This window comes from Lipophrys pholis (assembly GCF_963383615.2).
Source record: "Lipophrys pholis genome assembly, chromosome: 11".
In the NCBI taxonomy this organism is placed as follows: domain Eukaryota; kingdom Metazoa; phylum Chordata; class Actinopteri; order Blenniiformes; family Blenniidae; genus Lipophrys; species Lipophrys pholis.
In genome coordinates this window covers 3,866,402-3,885,040 of record NC_137631.1, presented here as the reverse complement: position 1 = coordinate 3,885,040, position 18,639 = coordinate 3,866,402, and the positions used below count along the sequence as shown (strand labels likewise).

The following is an 18,639-nucleotide window of genomic DNA, read 5'->3' as shown; positions in this document are numbered from 1 at the left end:
AACAACCATCTAACTTCTGGGTCCAAATCAGTTTTTACTCTCAATACAAACAGACTACGTGAGTGTTTGTTACACACTGGGGGGATTAATTCAACATGATGCCACCAAAATGTCAAGAACACGGTTCATTCACAGTATATCCACATTGAGCACATATACAGGTTCATCAGCATCGACACCATAGCCGTAGTGTTTCATCAACTTCACACATTACGTCTTCTCTCGCAAGGCAACATGGGAAATACTCCCTTGTGTGTGGGATCCAACCCTGGATAGATTCCAGAGAAATATCCTCAAAGGCCTTCACCATTGCCTCCAGGAGATTGTGCTGTGTGTATGGGTGGCGGTCATAGACTCTCCACCGCCATGCTGAGAACAATTCCTCTATTGGATTCAGAAAAGGTGAGATGCTGGAAGAAAGAGGACCTGAATCTGGGGTGGTCATTGAACCAGCTGCGAACCAGAGCAGCCCGATGGAAGCTCACGTTATCCCGAGTGACAACATATTAGGCTTGCTGTGGTTGGCCTGGCTGCCCTTCCTGTTGGAGAATGTTCTTGTGCAGCTGATCTACAAACTGAAGTAGTGCAGTGCTGTACGGACACAGTATGGTATGGCGGTGGAGGATGAACACGTGGTGATGTTGCCTCCCCTCTGGCATGATTGCACGCTGTCCAATGATGTTCCTCCCTCTTCCTCTTCCTCTCTGTTGTCTCTCAACCTCTGCATGGTTGGGATCCATTGTTCCAAAGGACATGAACATGCCTCGAGGCTCTATTTATTGATGCCAAATTCTGATTGTTGTTTTCACCTGGGGAAGGGTGTGGTCTCTGAGTTTGGGTTATGATAACTTGAGCTAATTATACTGAGAGCATGTGTTTGCTGAATGAGCACATAGTGCCATGAATGATTTATTTGGCCACAGGTTTTGCAGAAAGAGTTTTGAATATTCAGACATGTGTGGAAACAGGTGGATTGTGCTTTTGGTTATGGGAAATGTCTGTGTGCTTTTGGGAATGATGAAAAGGTTTGGTGCTACAGGAACCAGGTTTTGTGTTTTAGCAATCGAGGAAAAACTGTACTCCATTCCCCAATGTGGAACAATGGCTTACTGCTATGCAACATGCTAAAACTCTGTAAGTACTTCCAAACAGCCAAGGGACATTGTATAAAGAGCTGGTGAATTTTAAACCCCTTTCAAACACTCAACATCAAGGATTTTTTTGTCCATGTTTTCTCTTCATCCATTAGTTTGTCACAGGTAGACACCAACCAAGTTTCTATAAACATTTTGATATCTATACTGACATCACGGATATTATATGGCGGAGCACACTTTTCATACCTATAACAAAAATAAAAACAGCTTTGCACCCGTAATCTCTCCAGACACCGCCGGGTCTTCTGCAGCGTGACAGTGATAAACTAACCTGTGTCTGACCTGGGCCAATGTAGAACTTGTGCAAGATGTTTATGATGAAGTCCTGGACCGGGTACCAGGGGTAAATGGAGTTAGATCCATCCAGAACAATCACAATGTCCATGAACGTCTCGCACCCTGCAAGATTAAAAAAAAAAAAGAAGAGGTAAATGCAAGACGGATGGATGAACTGATAAAAAAAAGTGAACTAATAAATGGAAGAATTCATTGAAGCAGGAATAAACTGATGAATAGATGGCTGGATGAGTGAACTGAAAGCGATGTATGTTACAAACACATGGATGGATGGATTTAGGAATGAATTTATGGATTAAGACTAGAAAAATGTAAAGGTCGATGAACTGATGAAAGAAATTATGAATCGACGAATGATCTGATGAATATTGGAAAATGTATATACTTTTTTTTTTTTTATAACTCTTTTTATTGGAAGCAGTTTCGCAGGTTACAAAAGAAATACAGTGTAAAGCAGGAAAAAAACACTTCTTTTTTGTTTGTTTCTTTACCCAAAATCCCTTCTTCCCTCCTTCCCACCCTCGTCCACAGGAGAGCAGTTATCAGTGCACAACGGTCAAGGACAATCTGCACGGTTTTGGAGGCCCTAGGACAGGGGTCCGCAATAGGCGGGCCGGAGATAAAGTGGAATCTGTGTGGAAAAATGCGCTGCCCATGCTTGATCTACACGCAGACTGGAGCTGTCAGCAAAGTGGATCATCTGAAGGAGCAATTCAACTCTCTGCTTGCCGCCAGCTTTAATGTCAACAACCCTTAAAAGTCCCACAGCCGCAAAACAGAAAACATAACGTGATACAAGCACAATAGCATTGGCACAAGAGAGGGCAACAGTGCATCATCGCTTGTTTCATGGAACCTTGCCAAAACTAAGAAACACTTTGCTGATGCTGAGGATAGTTTAAAAAAATGCGCAATTGATATGGTTGATGAAGTTTTAAGTCACGACGAGAAAAGCAATAAAACGGTTGTGGAGCTGTTAAAGGTGTGTTCACACAGAACGACGACAAGTTTGGCACGAATCTCAATTCCTGACCACGGATCACGATTTTGTTCCGGAGAGTCATCAGTATCAAGAAACAGACCGATCTGAGCACGAAGGAATTCTGTAAACGGAGCTTCAGCTCGCATGGAGGAATTGAGCCACCACCGCCTGACTGGAGGAGTGCGACAAGGGAAATTAATTCCAACAGATATGGGGGCGTGGTCTGAGATGGCAATACTATGATATTCACATGACTTTATATCTGACCAAAAATAATTATCTAAGAGAAAAAAAATGAATCTGAGAATATAAGTGGAGGCCCCCGGCAAGCTCAGCTGGTAGAGCATGAGACTCGCAATCTCAAGTTAGTGGGTTCATGTCCGACACCAGGCACCACCTTCCCGTGGGTTCATGTCCCACACCAGGCACCACCTTCCCGTGGGTTCATGTCCCACACCAGGCACCACCTTCCCGTGGGCTCACCACCCACAGGAAAGGTTCTTAATTGGTGCGATGTGATCTGGGTGACAGTGCTCAGACTGACACCCCTGCGACCCGTAAACGGATAAGCAGGAGAAAATGGATGGATGGAATGTGAGTGGTGAACATGAGAAAACACTTGTCTGGTTGTGATTTAGCTCTCCACGGGTCGAACATACCTAAACTGCTTTTATATGCCTTGGAGAAATGTTGTTTTGTCTCATAAAGGATGATGTGTAATTTCGCAGTCTGTGTTCAAGGATGACCTGTGTCAGCGCTTTTGAAACCTCTGTGCTACTTTTGGTGTCCTTCAGTACAGCTCTCAGGCCCCGTTTACACGACAACCTTTCAGGTGACAACACCCAATCTGCAAAATTCAAAACTCGACTCCAAATCAGAACGTGGTGTTTACAGGGATATATTGACAGTCACACCGGGAGCCCTCTTTCACGTGACTTTCTTCAACATCGTCAACACGGGAAGTCGGAAAATGCATGATTGAATACATGAACTGCTAGATGGATGGATGAACACATTTATGGGTGGATGGATGAAGTCAGGGATAAATAGATGAATAGTTGGAAGAATGGATGAACTGATAAATTGATGGATGGACAGTTAAAGAGACGCATAATAGAAAAATGTATATTTTGATTTCTGAATTAACTTATTGAGGAAAGTATTTTAAGATGGATGCATGGATAGGAAGACACGGATAGATGAAATCTTGAATGAATGACTGATAAATGAACGGATGAATGAATGGATGATGGATGGATGGTTCGATAGATGTATAGATGGATGGATGGATGGATGGTTGGATGAATATATGGATGGATGGATGGATGGAGTGTCATTACTCTGCAGTGCAGGGGCGATGGTGTGGGAGTGCTTGAAGTTTCTTCCCACTCTGGAGCAGATTCCTGTGCTGTACAACGAGCTTCCACATTCATGAGACCAGAGGGGCCCACAGGTCTGACAAACAACAAGAACAGAAGAACACAGACAAAAAAGATTAAACCTTTTTTTTTAAAGCGTGTAATTGGTACACTATTTTTTTGACGTAAAAGTATCCACCTGCTAAAACTGACCTAATCTATTCAATTAGAAAATCCTAAAGTTACTGATCTATTTTTGTTGAGTCTTGTGAATATTGTCTTGTGTATTGATGTTTTAGGTTCTTTGACGCCCTTTAAGGATCGAATATGTTCTGGAATATCGACAGCATTACGTGTTAAAGGCATTATTACTTTTCCTATCCAAGGTAATTGAGACATCATGATGTGAAGGATGAAATACTTGAAGGAAACTATATAAAAAAGAAATAAAAGAAGGCGACTCACCACAAAACTGCTGTCTTTGGGGTTTGAGGTCAACGTCATGCCCAGTCTCATCTTATCTTTTCTCTCAAGGACGTTTTCCCTTGAAATTTTCCCTGTTCACAAGCAAAATGGAGTCATTCTTTTCCTGAAGTCCTGAAGGTAAAATACCTCAACAAAAATAACCCCTCACCCCTATATATAGGAATTCTATTAAAATTATATTGTGTTTGCAAATTTCCCTTTTTGAAGGGAAACTTATGAAAGTGAAAATTGTCTTGTTGTTAAAGAGAGTTAATAGAGTCACTTCAAGATGGACGGTTATGTATTTAGGTTTTAAATTTCAAATTTTTCTAATGCAGTTTCAACACAATACAAATACCTACAGAATGTTGCTTTATTTTAACTTCATGAATAAAATGACAGTTACAATTATTTTGTTGTTTGCAAATGTGTTTGCCTGTGGCGACTGGCTTTTTCCTTTTTTTTCAGATGTTGAGATATTATAAAGGAATTAATCCAAGAGTTGCCCTGTTCAGGGGTGTTAATGTCAATAGTTTACAGAAAGGTCATTACATTCGATATACTATATAGAAGAAAATATGTTTTTCCTGTGAGGTTTATAGTTTCCTCAATGCCTGGCCAGCATAGTCAGGATCTATAGGATCTATAAGGATGTCTCTATGTGCTTCAAGGCTTTTGTCTCTGTTGTATTCAGCTACAGGAAATTTATATGTTTTCATTATAAAGTAATAGTAAAAGTGGGATTTTTCGCTATTCCTGAAGCCTATCTAAAGGATGGACAATATAAATGGGAACAAATTATAAAAACATGAATTAATCAATCCAAACCGGCTTTTTTTTTATGTATATAACCTTGCCTTTCCTGCCACAGCTTTTAGAGGAATAATAAACACTGTCACTTTGAAAGGAGCTGTGCAGTCCTGCTTTCAAATCCTTCCTGAACACCTCATCTCACATACTATGCTGGAAATGATGGACCAATTTTTAAACAAAACCTGAAACCTTCACATTCATAAAAACGAGACGAGGGACGAGAAGATGAATGCACAAGACAGGAGAGGAAAATATGGTCCACTTTTCACAGAGTAATACATGTGACCAGAGCACATTGAAAACAACCTGAAGAGGTCACAGAGGTCACAGCAACAGAGTAAAACTACAGATGTGACCAGATTTTATCCACAAGGCTTCAACATCACATAGACACCGACCTTAAAACGCAAACAAAATCATGATCCGAACCGGGTTTATGTTATCATTCAGTTTGATGATCCGGAAAACAATAAAGTATTAGAGACTTCATTTCCTTACAGATATCACAATCTGGTATTAATCAGACCTTTCGCAGAGATTTTCCCATGATGCATTGAAGCTTACCGAGGTTGAGTCGGGTGCAGTTTGCAGAGTTTTTGGGGTCCAGTGGGCATTTGTACACATCACCTGTCTGCTGCTTTCCAGTGTCTTCGAAGGGAGCGCCGACCAGCAACCTTCAAACAACACAGACAGCAATCAGCCATTACGGGGTAATATAACAGCTGGCGTACGGACGGCACAGTGGCCTGGTTACACCAAGTTACTCTCAACACTGAGCAAGAACCATGAGATGCGTCTCTGTCTCCACTGCGGTGTGCGTTTATGCATGAATAAGTGAATCCCACCGTGAACATGCTTTCAGACAGCTCAAGTGGTGAGTTCATTTATCATCGGACTTAAGTTACATCACATCCACATTAATGATAATATGACCAGGTCCAACCATCAAGTGCCATGTCAATAGAGTTCACTTATGGAGTCTTAAAGAGGTATACATTTTTAGTCACATTCACCCATTCACTCTCACTAATGTGACAGCTGCGTGCAAGCTGCTTGCCCTCAGTCACTTGAAGACGTCAATTCCCAAACTCCAGAATATCATAGTCCACTTGAAAATCATGAAATCTTCCCTAATGTCCAGAATGTCATCAAAATATTACTCTAAGATCAATTTACCTGAAACAGAATGAATCAATATGGACTTGAGCTAATGGGAACAGCGCGACTTCCAACAAAATCATTGTGTTTTCAACAGACTTCATCGCATCTTGAATGTTTATATGCGTATTTAAAAGTGTTTACGGTCATAAAACACATCAGGTATACATCCTACATGCAAAACGGATGTATTGGATGTAAGATATATTGGATGTCAGATGTATTGTTTAAGGTCATTCAGCACGGTATTTAATGGGAAACCAACTTGAAAAAAAACTATATAGACTCAGTATAAGTTAAAACTATTTTTTACTCTATTAGAAAACAGTAAAAATAGAGATAGTGTACAGAGAGTGAGGCTTCTGTAAAGGGCGAGCGGGGACTGCATGCCGTCTCCAAAGTCGGTACGCCGAATCAGTGTGGCTTTTCCTAACACATTGTCGCCTTGAAATTGATTGAAAGCTCTACGTGATCCCAAAGTGGACCGTATGGTCAGTGGTTGTGGGGAAACACTTAGTAAAATACTTGAAGATCTGGAGATTAAGATTCTTCATTACTTGCTTTAATGTATTTCTTTCATTTCTTTTAAAGCTTTAACGTATTTATTTTCTTAATATATTTATTTTATTTCTTTGTAAAGCTTTTCTGTATTTATTTTATTTATTTTTTGTACAGCACTGTGAATTGCCCTGTGTTCGAATGGTGTATAAATACATTTGCCTTGCCTAAAAAAATAAAATAAAACATCTATACATATCTATTATTAATTGAATATTAAAATTGTGTTATGATGTTATTGTACTTTGCTACTGAGAGCCCAGCAGTGTACCGCGGCCCTCATCTAACAGACAAAAACATCCCCCAAATGCACTGAGTAACTTTCAACTGGGAGCTTCTGACTGTAAAACACCAAGTTCAATCAAGATGTTTTGAGCTGAATTAAACAGCTCTTAGGGCTGACTCTTTAAACTCCAGCTTTTTTCTCTTTTTCCATCATAAAGTTCACAAATCGCTTGTGACACATCAACTATTGTTCACGCAACAATCTGTTACCCGAATAACAAAAACCTGGATGCAGCTTCTGTTTTCTTTTCATGCATTATTTTTTATTTCCTTTGATTTGTCTGAGGATTTCTATGGTGCGTCACAATGAATCAGACATCGCAAACTCAACTGTTGACTGCAGTTTGTGTCACGTGTTTGTCAAAATGAGAAATTGATCTCTTCCTGAACTCATGATCATGATTTGTAGCACTCTCTCTTATATGGCCAAAGTATTCAACATGGAACAAACATGAACAACCAGCCCTGCCTCCTTTCAAAGATACTCGCCACTGCAGATTAAGACTAACCACATTATTACAAATCAGCTTTAACCTTTACATACCGTTTGTGTTGAAACTGACTTGTTTTGACAAGTAAAAGCAGTTAAAAAAAAAAAATAAATAAATCTAACTCTTTTATACTGAAATATAAAATATATAAATATAAAATATATAAAATACATGAATATTAGAGTTCAGCTCCACGACTGTAGGTCAAATCAAGGCAAATTCCATTGACTAAACTGTTGTTTTATTCAAAATCAGTCTTGTTTAACGTTTGCAATTAAAATAAAGTCTTGAATCTTGTGTGGTTTCATTTCTTAAAGTGAGATTTATTCTGTGACACTAACTCCTGCTTTCGCTCAGAGTCAGCTGGGATTGTTTCCAGAAGTCACAGATGGATAAAACATGTATGTAACACGGTAGGTCGATGGACAGACAGGAATGACCTCTTGTCAGTGTACAAAAACAGGATTGGACTAATTTATGATTTTACTGAATGTAAAAGCAGTTTTTATTGTTTGCTGCCTCCAGATTCACCTCGTTAGAGGAAACCCTTCATCGTGATTCATCGCGGCTGTTGCGGTAGTGGTGTTAAATGCAGGTCCTGCTGCTGCAGTGTCAAACTGCCGACATGTTATTAATGTTATCCAGAGTAAACACCTCCACATGTGGCCTGGATGGAGCTTCTGGGAAAAGGGTCTGACTCACATATCAGAGGCGATGTGACAGCGAAGGGAGCGCTTAACCCCTGCATCTGCTAACGTGTCTCCTGTCCACATCAAAAGGACGTGATGACAGACCACATCCCAGAGAGCAGACGGGCCGAGTTCACATCCTGCAGCCTGCAGACACTAATGTCTCCGACATCACCGCACCACGCTGATCATTTCCTGAGCAGGTGCTGTAATTTACATTTTGGTAACAACGTCAAAACTACAAAAACTCTACCTGGCTCTTTTGTTACTGCTTTAATTAGTTATTTGTCATTTAATTGCAGATTTCCCAGCAGGTTGTTTCTTGCGGTGTTTGAAATAGGTGCTCAGACTGGACATGCTCGTTATGTGTGCGTCACGGGGAAAACAAACCAACGGTTGACATCCGATTTAACTGGAATCAAAGCAGGTGAAGAGGTTTGAGCTTTCAGAGGACACAACATCCTTGGTTAACACAAAACACACAGAGGAGCCCTATAAATTTAACATTAATGTGGTATGGTCTGGTTTTCATTTGGTTGTGTTTATTTAGCTCCAAGACGGAAATGTAAAACAGTTCGAATAATTTTTTAAAGATTACAGGAAAACATTTTTCCTTCCGTTAGACACAATCCTTTTAATGTTGATTGGGATAATTAGACTTTTATATTTCAAGTTAACTAAATCTGGTCAACTGGACTTGATCCACATTCCACGAGGCTTCATTGGTTCATGTTAATCTTTGGACATTTTATGACATTATGGATGGACATCCATCCAAGACATTTTAAAATGATTCTCCCAATCAAAGGTTCCTTCATTCTTCCTAAAGACATTTGAATTGTTAGTTTTTTCAGCCAATAAAGCCCACAAATTAAAATCCAGCTTACCTACTGCAAAGCACGGTAGAGGTGACATCATACTGTGGGGTTTCTTGCTCTGCCTCTCAGACTTTAGGTTTTTCAGGTTTTACAGGAACAAATAAATCCAAAGGCTTCTGACTTATTTAATGGAAGAAGGTTTTCTACGGAGTCAGAACCTTCAGTTGGAGGTCTTCATGCTGGCCAACGGAAATGCAGCAGACAGAGACAAGAAGCCATGTTACCAAGTAAAATCCCCTAATAAAGTGTGGGCTCTACCAAATATTGGTGCATATAAAAATAGATGCAGACCTTTTTGTTGTTTATGATTTAAATCCTTTTAAAAGGAGGTGCAAATCAACTTTAGGTCGTGGATGTTTTCTAACTCTCTTCTGTTGCCTTGTTTTGTTGCCTGTTAAAATGTCCCTGTAGCATTAGCACTGCTGCTAACGAAGCTCAATTACTGTTGCTAAGTTTGTGTCCTTGAATAATAAGCAATATTAATTAATATCTGCTTTAAAAAATGCTCTGAATTATATGCAGAGCAACAGGCTGAATAAATTCGGTACAATATGAAAACTAACAGTTACTCTGACAGTTAGCAGGAGATAGCATTAGCTGCTTGGTAGGAACTGTAAAAAAAAAAAACATATGACCAAACTAAGTAACATATTCAGACACAGTATTTTTAAGTAACCGATCTGAAACATCCTACTGCAGCTGCAGAGTCTGACCTTCTTCAGGAGCTTCTCCTTCTGGGTCAGATTCTGCTTCAAACTGGTTTGATTGAACGACAGTGTTTCAAGCATAAATAGAATGTAAACATTGGCACATGGTCCCATGAGAGTAAAGCACTTCCTCCTCTTCCCAAGATAGGCATGGTGTAAGCAGACTGACAGATACATCAGATTCTCAATAGAGCTCAAAGGATCAAATGGTTGAAAAACAAAGATATGCTGGATTTGGGGCAATAAACAACATTTTTGGCCATGATATGACACCTTTAATTTCTCTTCAAACAAATTATTTCAGAACAGATTTGCTTCTTTGTATGAGGCCCGTTGAGTTTGTGTGAGCTTGTGACCTAAAATGAAACCAACTTGCACTGAAAAGTAAGACATTTTATAGAATTTGCAGACTCTTTCACTGTATACAGTCCAGAAGTTATATACTACATTGTTCATACTATGCAGGCACAAAATAACTAAAGTCACACCCTGAAATTCCATTCGTTCTCTTCCACCACAACCACAATTTAAAACTAAAGCACACATTGGGACTGGAAGAATAACAATAACATTTCATTTCACACTTTACCATCTGCGTCCGCCTGGTGTTTATGACACATAGAACTATTTTATGGGAAGAAGGTATCATGTTTGAATGCCTGTGTATGCTATGCTGCAATTATGCCAGAGTGTGTATACTTGTTTGGTGCTGCAAATCGGTCAGTGCGATCTTCAGGTTTACAGAGGATCAGGCAGAGCCGAGGTATCAAGAGGACAGGCCAAAATCAGTAATTCAGAGGCCAGCAAGAGTCAAAAAACAAAGCAGAAGTTACACGGGGGGGGGGAAACTCTAGGGAGTAACAAGAGAGGCAAGATATTTAATCACAAAAACCAAGGCCATCTGGTACTGAGACAAAAGGAACAGGGGATTAAATACACAGGGAAACACAGGTGACACATATGGGAATAATTAGGCACAGGAGGGACGCTGGCAGGAAGGAGGAGCATGAGAGGAGACACGGACAGGGACACTCACACACGTTAGTGACAAGATTAAACCATAAGTGACAAGCAGGTAAGACACACACACTTTATGGAGACACAGGAGGAGACCTGACAACGGGACTCCAGTGGTTTGTCGGCACACATTCTTTCCATGTGTGTAAATAATAATAATGAATTATATGGAAGAAAGGCAGAAAAATTACAAAAACATTCCACTGTGTTGTCTTGATCATACAGTCAGCCAAACACCTGAAGAGAAGACTCTGTGTAGAAACTATCCTAAATAACATTGTCAAACCCAACTATAAAACACACACACACACACACACACACACACACACACACACACACACACACACACACACACACACACACACACACACACACACACACACACACACACACACACACAATGGGTTTCGCAGAGGGAGGTTGGGGAATAGGAAACCACAACATGTTTCCAGATCCTCCCGCTCCGCTACCTTAAGATGCAAGAGAAGCTGCTTGCGAGACAAATGCAAATTCTTTCCACCTATTTACCTGAGACTTCAAAGGCAGGGGGATTTTGTAATCCTGGAGGATTGCAAGGTATTTGGCACGGCTAAAAGGTTTCCAGACTACAGCACATAAGACTGGAGAAGTTGCACAAGATGCTCAGACTGACTGAAGGAGAAAGCAAACACCCAGGCTTTGCATCAAGTTGAAGGTTTGTGGTTGCCAGATCCAAGAAACAGTCCAACCTCTCATGGTTCTTAGTTGTACAAACAGAAAAGACAAATGTTTTATCTCTCTGGGATTCTATTCTATGAAGACATTAAAGTAAAGTCCACCTGAACCACAGAAAGGTCCAGCCCACCTGATATAAAGCCTGGTGGAGGTACTATTCTGCTGTGGGGCTGTTTTTCTGCCCATGGTACTGGGAGTACTGAACAAAATGAAGAGATACTTGAATCTGAAGATTATCAAGATATTTAGAGGGAAATGTGTTGTTTGGTATGAAGAAAACAGTTTGAGATAAAGCCTCATTGAAAAAACCATGAACCAAAGAGCACATACTGCTTCAAAGTGACGAGCAATAAGGTCTGACATAAGTCCAATAACCTTTGAAGAGAAATCTATATATCTGAATCCAGCAGCAGAGTGGGGCAAGTGGCTTTGAGATCAGGTAGAACCACTTCACATACATGGGGAACCTCTGTTGTATTTACTTCAGGGTCCCGGAGAACTACAGCTGATCCCCGCTAACGAGTTCAGTTCAGTTCTAACTACAGTATATTCATCCCCCAAGGGGCAATTCCTTTGTAGCTTCTCAGTCATTCATGCAAACAGTCAATCAGCAACATAAACAATCAATCTGTCAAGGGAACATATTTAAGCATTGGACAGAGGGACATGTCAGAACATTGTTAGTAGCCTTTGTATACAAGTTCTAAAGTAAGATAGAACAGGATAAGCTAAGATGTACCTGGCTTTCAGTGACAGGTGAAGGCCGGGTCATCCTGGACAGGTCACCAGTCCATCAGAGGACAAACACAGAGATTAACAGTCACATCCACACCTGCAGGAAATTATATCCTCAATTATATCCTGGTGGCCTAAGAAATATGCTGTAGCTCTGCAGGCATCTGCAGCATAAAATAAGTGTCCATCCATTTGTTGCTTCAACCAATCAGATTTTGAGTTGGCACCACTTCTGGCAGGCCGAGGGCAACGTCAGAGTATTCACTCCCTCTGATTGGATAGTCAGAGAGCTTACTCGCTGGACCGAGCAAATTACAGCTGGAGCGAGCCGCATGAACAATAGTTTTGTTGATTTAATAGTGGTTTTGTCAACTAACAATGGCTGAAAGGTGAGAAAAGGATTTGTTTACAGATTTAATGTCAAAACCAGTTCCAAGATGGACTTTTCAAGAGGTCATGGAACACACCGCAGGCGTTCAGAGTGCATGAATGTGCAGGGCAAGATACTCACACGCAGCCGTGCACTACCACCCTCTTCATGGCAGGATTCTGGATTACATTATTTGCCAGAAGATTTCAGGACCACGAAAAACCACAAAAAGCCGACGTTTGTCAGCCTCCTTAACCCCCAGAAGTTTTGAGAATAGCAGCTGCTTTTTAATGCAGCTAAGCTGCAACAGAAGGAGTGTTGTTGACTCTGGAGTGGTTTCTTCAGTAAAGGTATTTATTTGGGCTACATGACTATCTATCTGCAACGCAACGGCTCTTCATACTGCATTTCTGCATGATAAGATGTTTTTTATGGCCATAAAAGAGTTATTGAGGGGTGGATTGACTCAGACTGAGCACTACTGAAGGCCCAGATGTGGAATACACGGCCTGCCACTGTATCCTCACATGCATGTTTCTGGAGGAACCAGAGTACTGGGGAGAAAACCTATGCATGCACAAGAAGAACATGCAAACGCCACACAGAAAAGGCCTGGCCCACACTCAAACACATGATCGTCTCGGTATGAGATGAGAGTGCCTACCACTAAACCACTGTGGAACCACTGATATAATGTTTTTATCTCAGAAATGATTGAACATTGAAGAAAATCAAATTTGAACAGAAAACTACACATGTAAAATCAACAAGAGAATGCCCTTCCACCCCATCCCGGGCTTTACAGGGCTATAAAAAGAAAAAATACCCTACATTTTGCGGTTTCATTGACAAAACAGAGACTAAGGCCCTGACCACATGAGCCAAAACAATCCTTTTTCTCCCTGTTGTTCTTAAAAAGTTTAAATAATCTCAAAGACAGGGCCACGGGGTTATCGGGTCGAGAGGTGGGGTGATGACATCATCACTTTCAGTAAATGTGCGTCTTGCCCTTCCACACGTCAAAGCCGAGGTGATGTTTTCAAATTCCTCCACTCTGGAACGCGTTTAAAGAAATATGTATAAAAACTTTAACCTCCGAAGCTGGTCAACCAGGAGGGACGAGCCCGCCGGGACAACCTGAGGATCCACGGCACACCTGAGGAGGAGGGGGGGGAGACAAGCTGGAGAAGCTGCTAAGAGATACTCTGGATATTGCTGGAGGGGTTGTGGGGTCCGGGATGCAAACCTTTTGCATATATTCTGGGAATACCCGAGGTTAAAGCAGTTTTGGTCAGAGATACGAAAAACAACAGGAAATATTCACTATTAAGATACCCTGCCATTTTAAGATGTCCTTCCTGTGTGAAACAGCCTTGATCAAAGGAAATGCTCATAAAAATCTATTTCAAATAATCATAACTGCGGCCAAAAAACCCATTACTAGGCACTGGATGCAGCCCGACCCGCCCACAACCAGAGAATGGCTGGAAACGATCAATGACATATGGAACATGGAAAAAGTTACGTTCTCAATTAACTTAAAAATGGACAGGTTTATGGAAATATGGTCAAAGTGGGTTTCCTATATGAGGAAGAGGCAAATGGGTTTTGGAACCGAACCAGATTAGAATGCTCCAAGATAATCCCCCCACAAAGGTGCTGGAATTTTAGTTAAAATTAAATTTTTCTTCTCCGTATTCATACATCCCTGCTCTATTGTTAAAAGAAAAAAGAAAAAAAAAGAGCATCGATGTTAAAAAGGCTTCAAGGTAACGTTTTCATGTTATGTTCTACGTTCATTCATTTGCGAAGAATACTGACAATGGCATGCATGTGTGCACTGCTCTGAAAACAAAACAACAAATAAATAGATTTCAGCCTCCTAAAATGCAGCCGTGTGGATGATCATCCAAAAACGATGTCGTGACATATAACAGTGTTCTCAAGTGGACCACGCCTATACCTATACCTATACCTATACCTATACCTATACCTATACCTATACCTATACCTATACCTATACCTATACCTCTGTCTTCTCAGCAGCCACATGCAATTGTTTCAGGTTATCTTCTTTAGCTCGGTTTATCTCTATACAAGCAGCTGATTGTTGCACTGCCCATGGAGAACAGAGAAACTCAGCTGTCATTAAACCTGCAGAACACAATTACCTTCTATTGTCCATGAATTTTTCATTGAAAAAGGCCCACCCCCCTAATATTATTATTAATTTATTAAAAGCATGTTAGAAAAGTAAAACTTTAAAACAGTCAAATTCTTGTAATTATTTTTATCCTCAAACGCAACAATTTTATCTGTACAAATACAGAAGAGTATTATGCACCTCTTATACATCAGGACGTTGTCAAAGCTTCTCCAGTTTTTAAAATTGAATGCATAAAACTTTTGAGCAGGATGATCTGCCACTTCTCTTTTGGAACACGTGTTTGCATGAGAGCAGCCGGAGCAGGATCGGAGTCACATCACGTTATGTGACTTTATAGCGGAGAAAACTTTGTGAGCGAGAAAAATAGTGACGGCATCTCTGCAGAAATGTTCCATTCAGCCCACTCATCCATGGAAAATGTGTCATTGGGCTGAATTCTCCACATAACTCACTGACACACAGCACCAGGAGGACAGAAACCAACAACTACGCTTCATGGAAATCTCTCCAGGCCTGACGCTCACTTCTTTGGGACTCACGAACTCACTGCGTGTCACCAGATTCCAGAGTCTAATAAATCCTGAACAAACTCTTCAGTTGTTTTCATTTTTAACCAGACAGACATTATCCATTTCATACCAGATGATACTGTCTGGGAATTAGTTTGAACCAAACCTGCCAAATGCAAATTCTTTCCCCCCATCCTTACCTTCTCCTGAATTTTGTTTATCTTTTTTTCCAAATACTCTTCAAATATAAACCAGTTCAGCTCTTCAGTGATGGCCGCAATCACTCATCTTATGGCGCTTTACCACGAGTTACTCAGCGCCTACTCGACTAGACTCTCCTCGCCATTGACACTTACGTGTTAGTACCTGGTACAAAGTACTTTCGTGGTACCTCCTCGGCCGGGGTTCCAAGCGAGCTGAAGCAAGTAGACAATGTGACCTCAGCAGACGGCAGGCCGCGGATTGGCCGGCGTGTGAAGACAGATGAGTCGGGAGAGCGTCTCATACACTCCGTCATCCTAAAAACCTCATCTTAAAGTGAATGTTTATAAATGAAACAAGTGAATCTGGCACCACAGAATTTTAGTTTTTTAAATGTATTGTAGCGACCGCTGTGGAATGAAGGGGGGGGGGGGGACGCAAAGGATCATGGGAAATGCTTCGCTTGTTTATGTGTTGTCTTGGTTACCTGTTATAGTTCCATGTCTGAGTTGTTCTGTTATGGTCTAGTTATTGTCCAGTGATCAGTTGTCTATAAACAATTCGTGTGCGTTATGTGACACCCTGAGCCGAAGTGAGGTTGCGGCTGAGTGCAGCCCTCGGAGCAACGCATGTATATGTGATTGAAACAAAGACATTCCAGAGTACGGTATTCCCGTGTCTCCTGCTCCCTGTATGCGCACTGCGGCGCTACAGTATACTTATATAGGTTTATGGCTTGTGACAAAAAAACTGCAGGATATGAGGCAGAAAACCTTTAACCCAAATCCCCAAGGATATAGTCTACACAAAATACATTGATAAAGTAGTGCCCAGACTTGGGAACGAAAATCATTTTCTCGGCTCTTTTTATTGGTTCACCTGATGGCCTACAACTTCTTTGAGTCTTTGTTTCCATGCCATTGTACGCTCTGACTCTCCCCACCTGCCAACAAAGTGAAGTAATAGTGTACACCTGCTGTAGAGTGTTAGCGCGGTGTGAGGGGGAGAGGATCATGGACGTTACTTCTTGGGACACTATTTCTACGCTTAGCGTAATTATACCTATTAGTTCTGTATTTCTGTTGATTTATCATCCTCTGTTATCCTGGTAAACTGTGTGACAACGAGCGTGAGAGGGATGTTATGGTCATGGTGTTGAGCTCTAACTGATGCATTTGAGTACGTAAGAAAGAAAAAGCAACATTCTGAGATTCACAAGAGAACTCTTTATAACTGAAAGAGCAGAACTCCGCTGTTGTCAGTAAATAGATCAAAGAGACGCACACCGACAGGCAAAGAGACGCATGTGACTCGTGAGCCGTGGATTGACCACTCCTGTTATACAATGACGACCGAGTGACGTCTGGGAGCTGAGGTTTCTGCAGCACCCACTCCAGGACAGGACCTGCAAAACTACAATGACACTGCAACTCCAAAACCTTTTTACTTATTTCTGCTTTTAATATTTTGTTGTAATTGCTGCCCAACAATGGATCGCCACTCTTGTCTGTTTGGAGCCACTATTTCTCTATTGCATATTTTAGTTAATAGACCCAACAACGCTTTGTTAGAGTATTTTAACTTGATGTATTCTGTATTTTAAATTCACTGTTAGAGACAAGGGGTTTGCATTCTGCCAAGAGTTTCCCTCCATTTTGTACCATGTGGTTTCACTGATACAGAGAATTGCCTTTTGCGATGTAAACAAGGAAGTGACTGCAAACTGGACCCCGCCCCAGAGAACAGGAGTCCATTGTGATTGGCCAGAGTGGTCAAGGGGTCAAGGGTCACAGGGAGGACCCGGACAGGGGAAGTCCACCTCTCTCTCCTTCAAGAGTCTGTGTTTGTGTTGAATCGCTCTCTTTCCTTCACCGTAAGTGTTTGGGAGAGCACGGCAGTGACCTGTGCAGCTGACAAGGTGGTTAGAATGTCTTTGTTTTATAAATAATTGTGTTAATTCATAATAATCTCAGGTCTGTTATTCTTAAGCCAGCCACAGTAAAGGAACATGCAGGATCAAGAGAATAGAGATGAAATAATATCTTACAGCTTTTTAGGAATAAAGATAAATGAAATGAATGTCTCTTCTCACCACTGCCGACCTCCGGCTTCATGCTGCTGGACCGTGTATCCAAACTGGGCTTCTTTAGATCCAGAGAAGATCTTAAACTTCTTTGTGTCAAAGTTGAAGCCGAGTTGAAGACCTGGAATAGAAGAACAGGTTGAGTCATGAGGGTATACACAGGATATAAAGCATTACTCAAAAACAGTTAAAAAACAGATTGACCATCAAGATCTTCGCTTTGCACTCACTGGATCCAGTAAATGTCACTGAATCACTTTAACAGTGTAAGTTCAGTGACTCCGCAGCATAGGGCTGTAAGTTCAGATCCCTACACACAGAAAGACCCATGAGCAATGTGTGGAGAGACAGGCAGTGATGATCAATGGTGTGTTTTAGATTTTCCAAGCTGGCTCTGTCAGTCCAGGTAACGGAGAGATAACCCGGCTATGTTCTACCCGGTTCGTATCACCGGCTGAACAAAACTAGAACACACCAAATCAAAACTAAAACAGATCTTTAGTGAAGAGTAAATCAACAAAGAATGCTTCTTAATAAAAAGGAAAGGGGAAGACCATCCGGATCCAAACAACCAGGAGAAAAAGAGGAAGAGAGAAACGAGGGACAGAAATGAGGCACAACAGGCAAAGTGAAGAGATGAATTGACAGCACATGTAAACACAGAGAACCGAGGCACATCTGACAACAATCAAGGGAAATTATGGGAGGAGATGGAGCACAGAGCAAAAATACATTAAACTGCCATGAATCCCGACGTGGACTAAAATGTTTTGAAGTGAGAACATGCTCGAAAAGTATTTCCAGAGTTCCAGAGTTAACACCCACGACTACTTCTGCATGTAAACAGGGAAAGCTTTCTGAAACGTGCACATCAGGAGCCTATACTACGACCCGCGATAAATATACCCAGGATATCTCTCTGTTTTCTGGTTAACTTAGCCAGCAATGCACCATCCTGATAAGTGTTAACAAACTCGGTAGTTTAACCCAAATTATTCCCTTCAG

At 41.1% G+C, this 18,639-nt stretch overlaps 1 protein-coding gene across 1 annotated transcript in view; it reads right to left on the bottom strand.

Annotated features, from left to right (window-relative positions):
* Nucleotides 1–18,639, bottom strand: part of LOC308117025 (integrin alpha-11-like) — a gene marked incomplete at its 5' end in the record, with an annotated part of 54,119 nt that overhangs the window by 26,923 nt on the left and 8,557 nt on the right. The window contains 5 exons of the mRNA XM_080475616.1: nt 1,429–1,556; nt 3,777–3,891; nt 4,260–4,351; nt 5,637–5,746; nt 17,644–17,755. Of these exons, the coding sequence (XP_080331742.1) occupies nt 1,429–1,556; nt 3,777–3,891; nt 4,260–4,351; nt 5,637–5,746; nt 17,644–17,755 (557 nt within the window). The remainder of the gene's footprint in view (nt 1–1,428; nt 1,557–3,776; nt 3,892–4,259; nt 4,352–5,636; nt 5,747–17,643; nt 17,756–18,639) is intronic.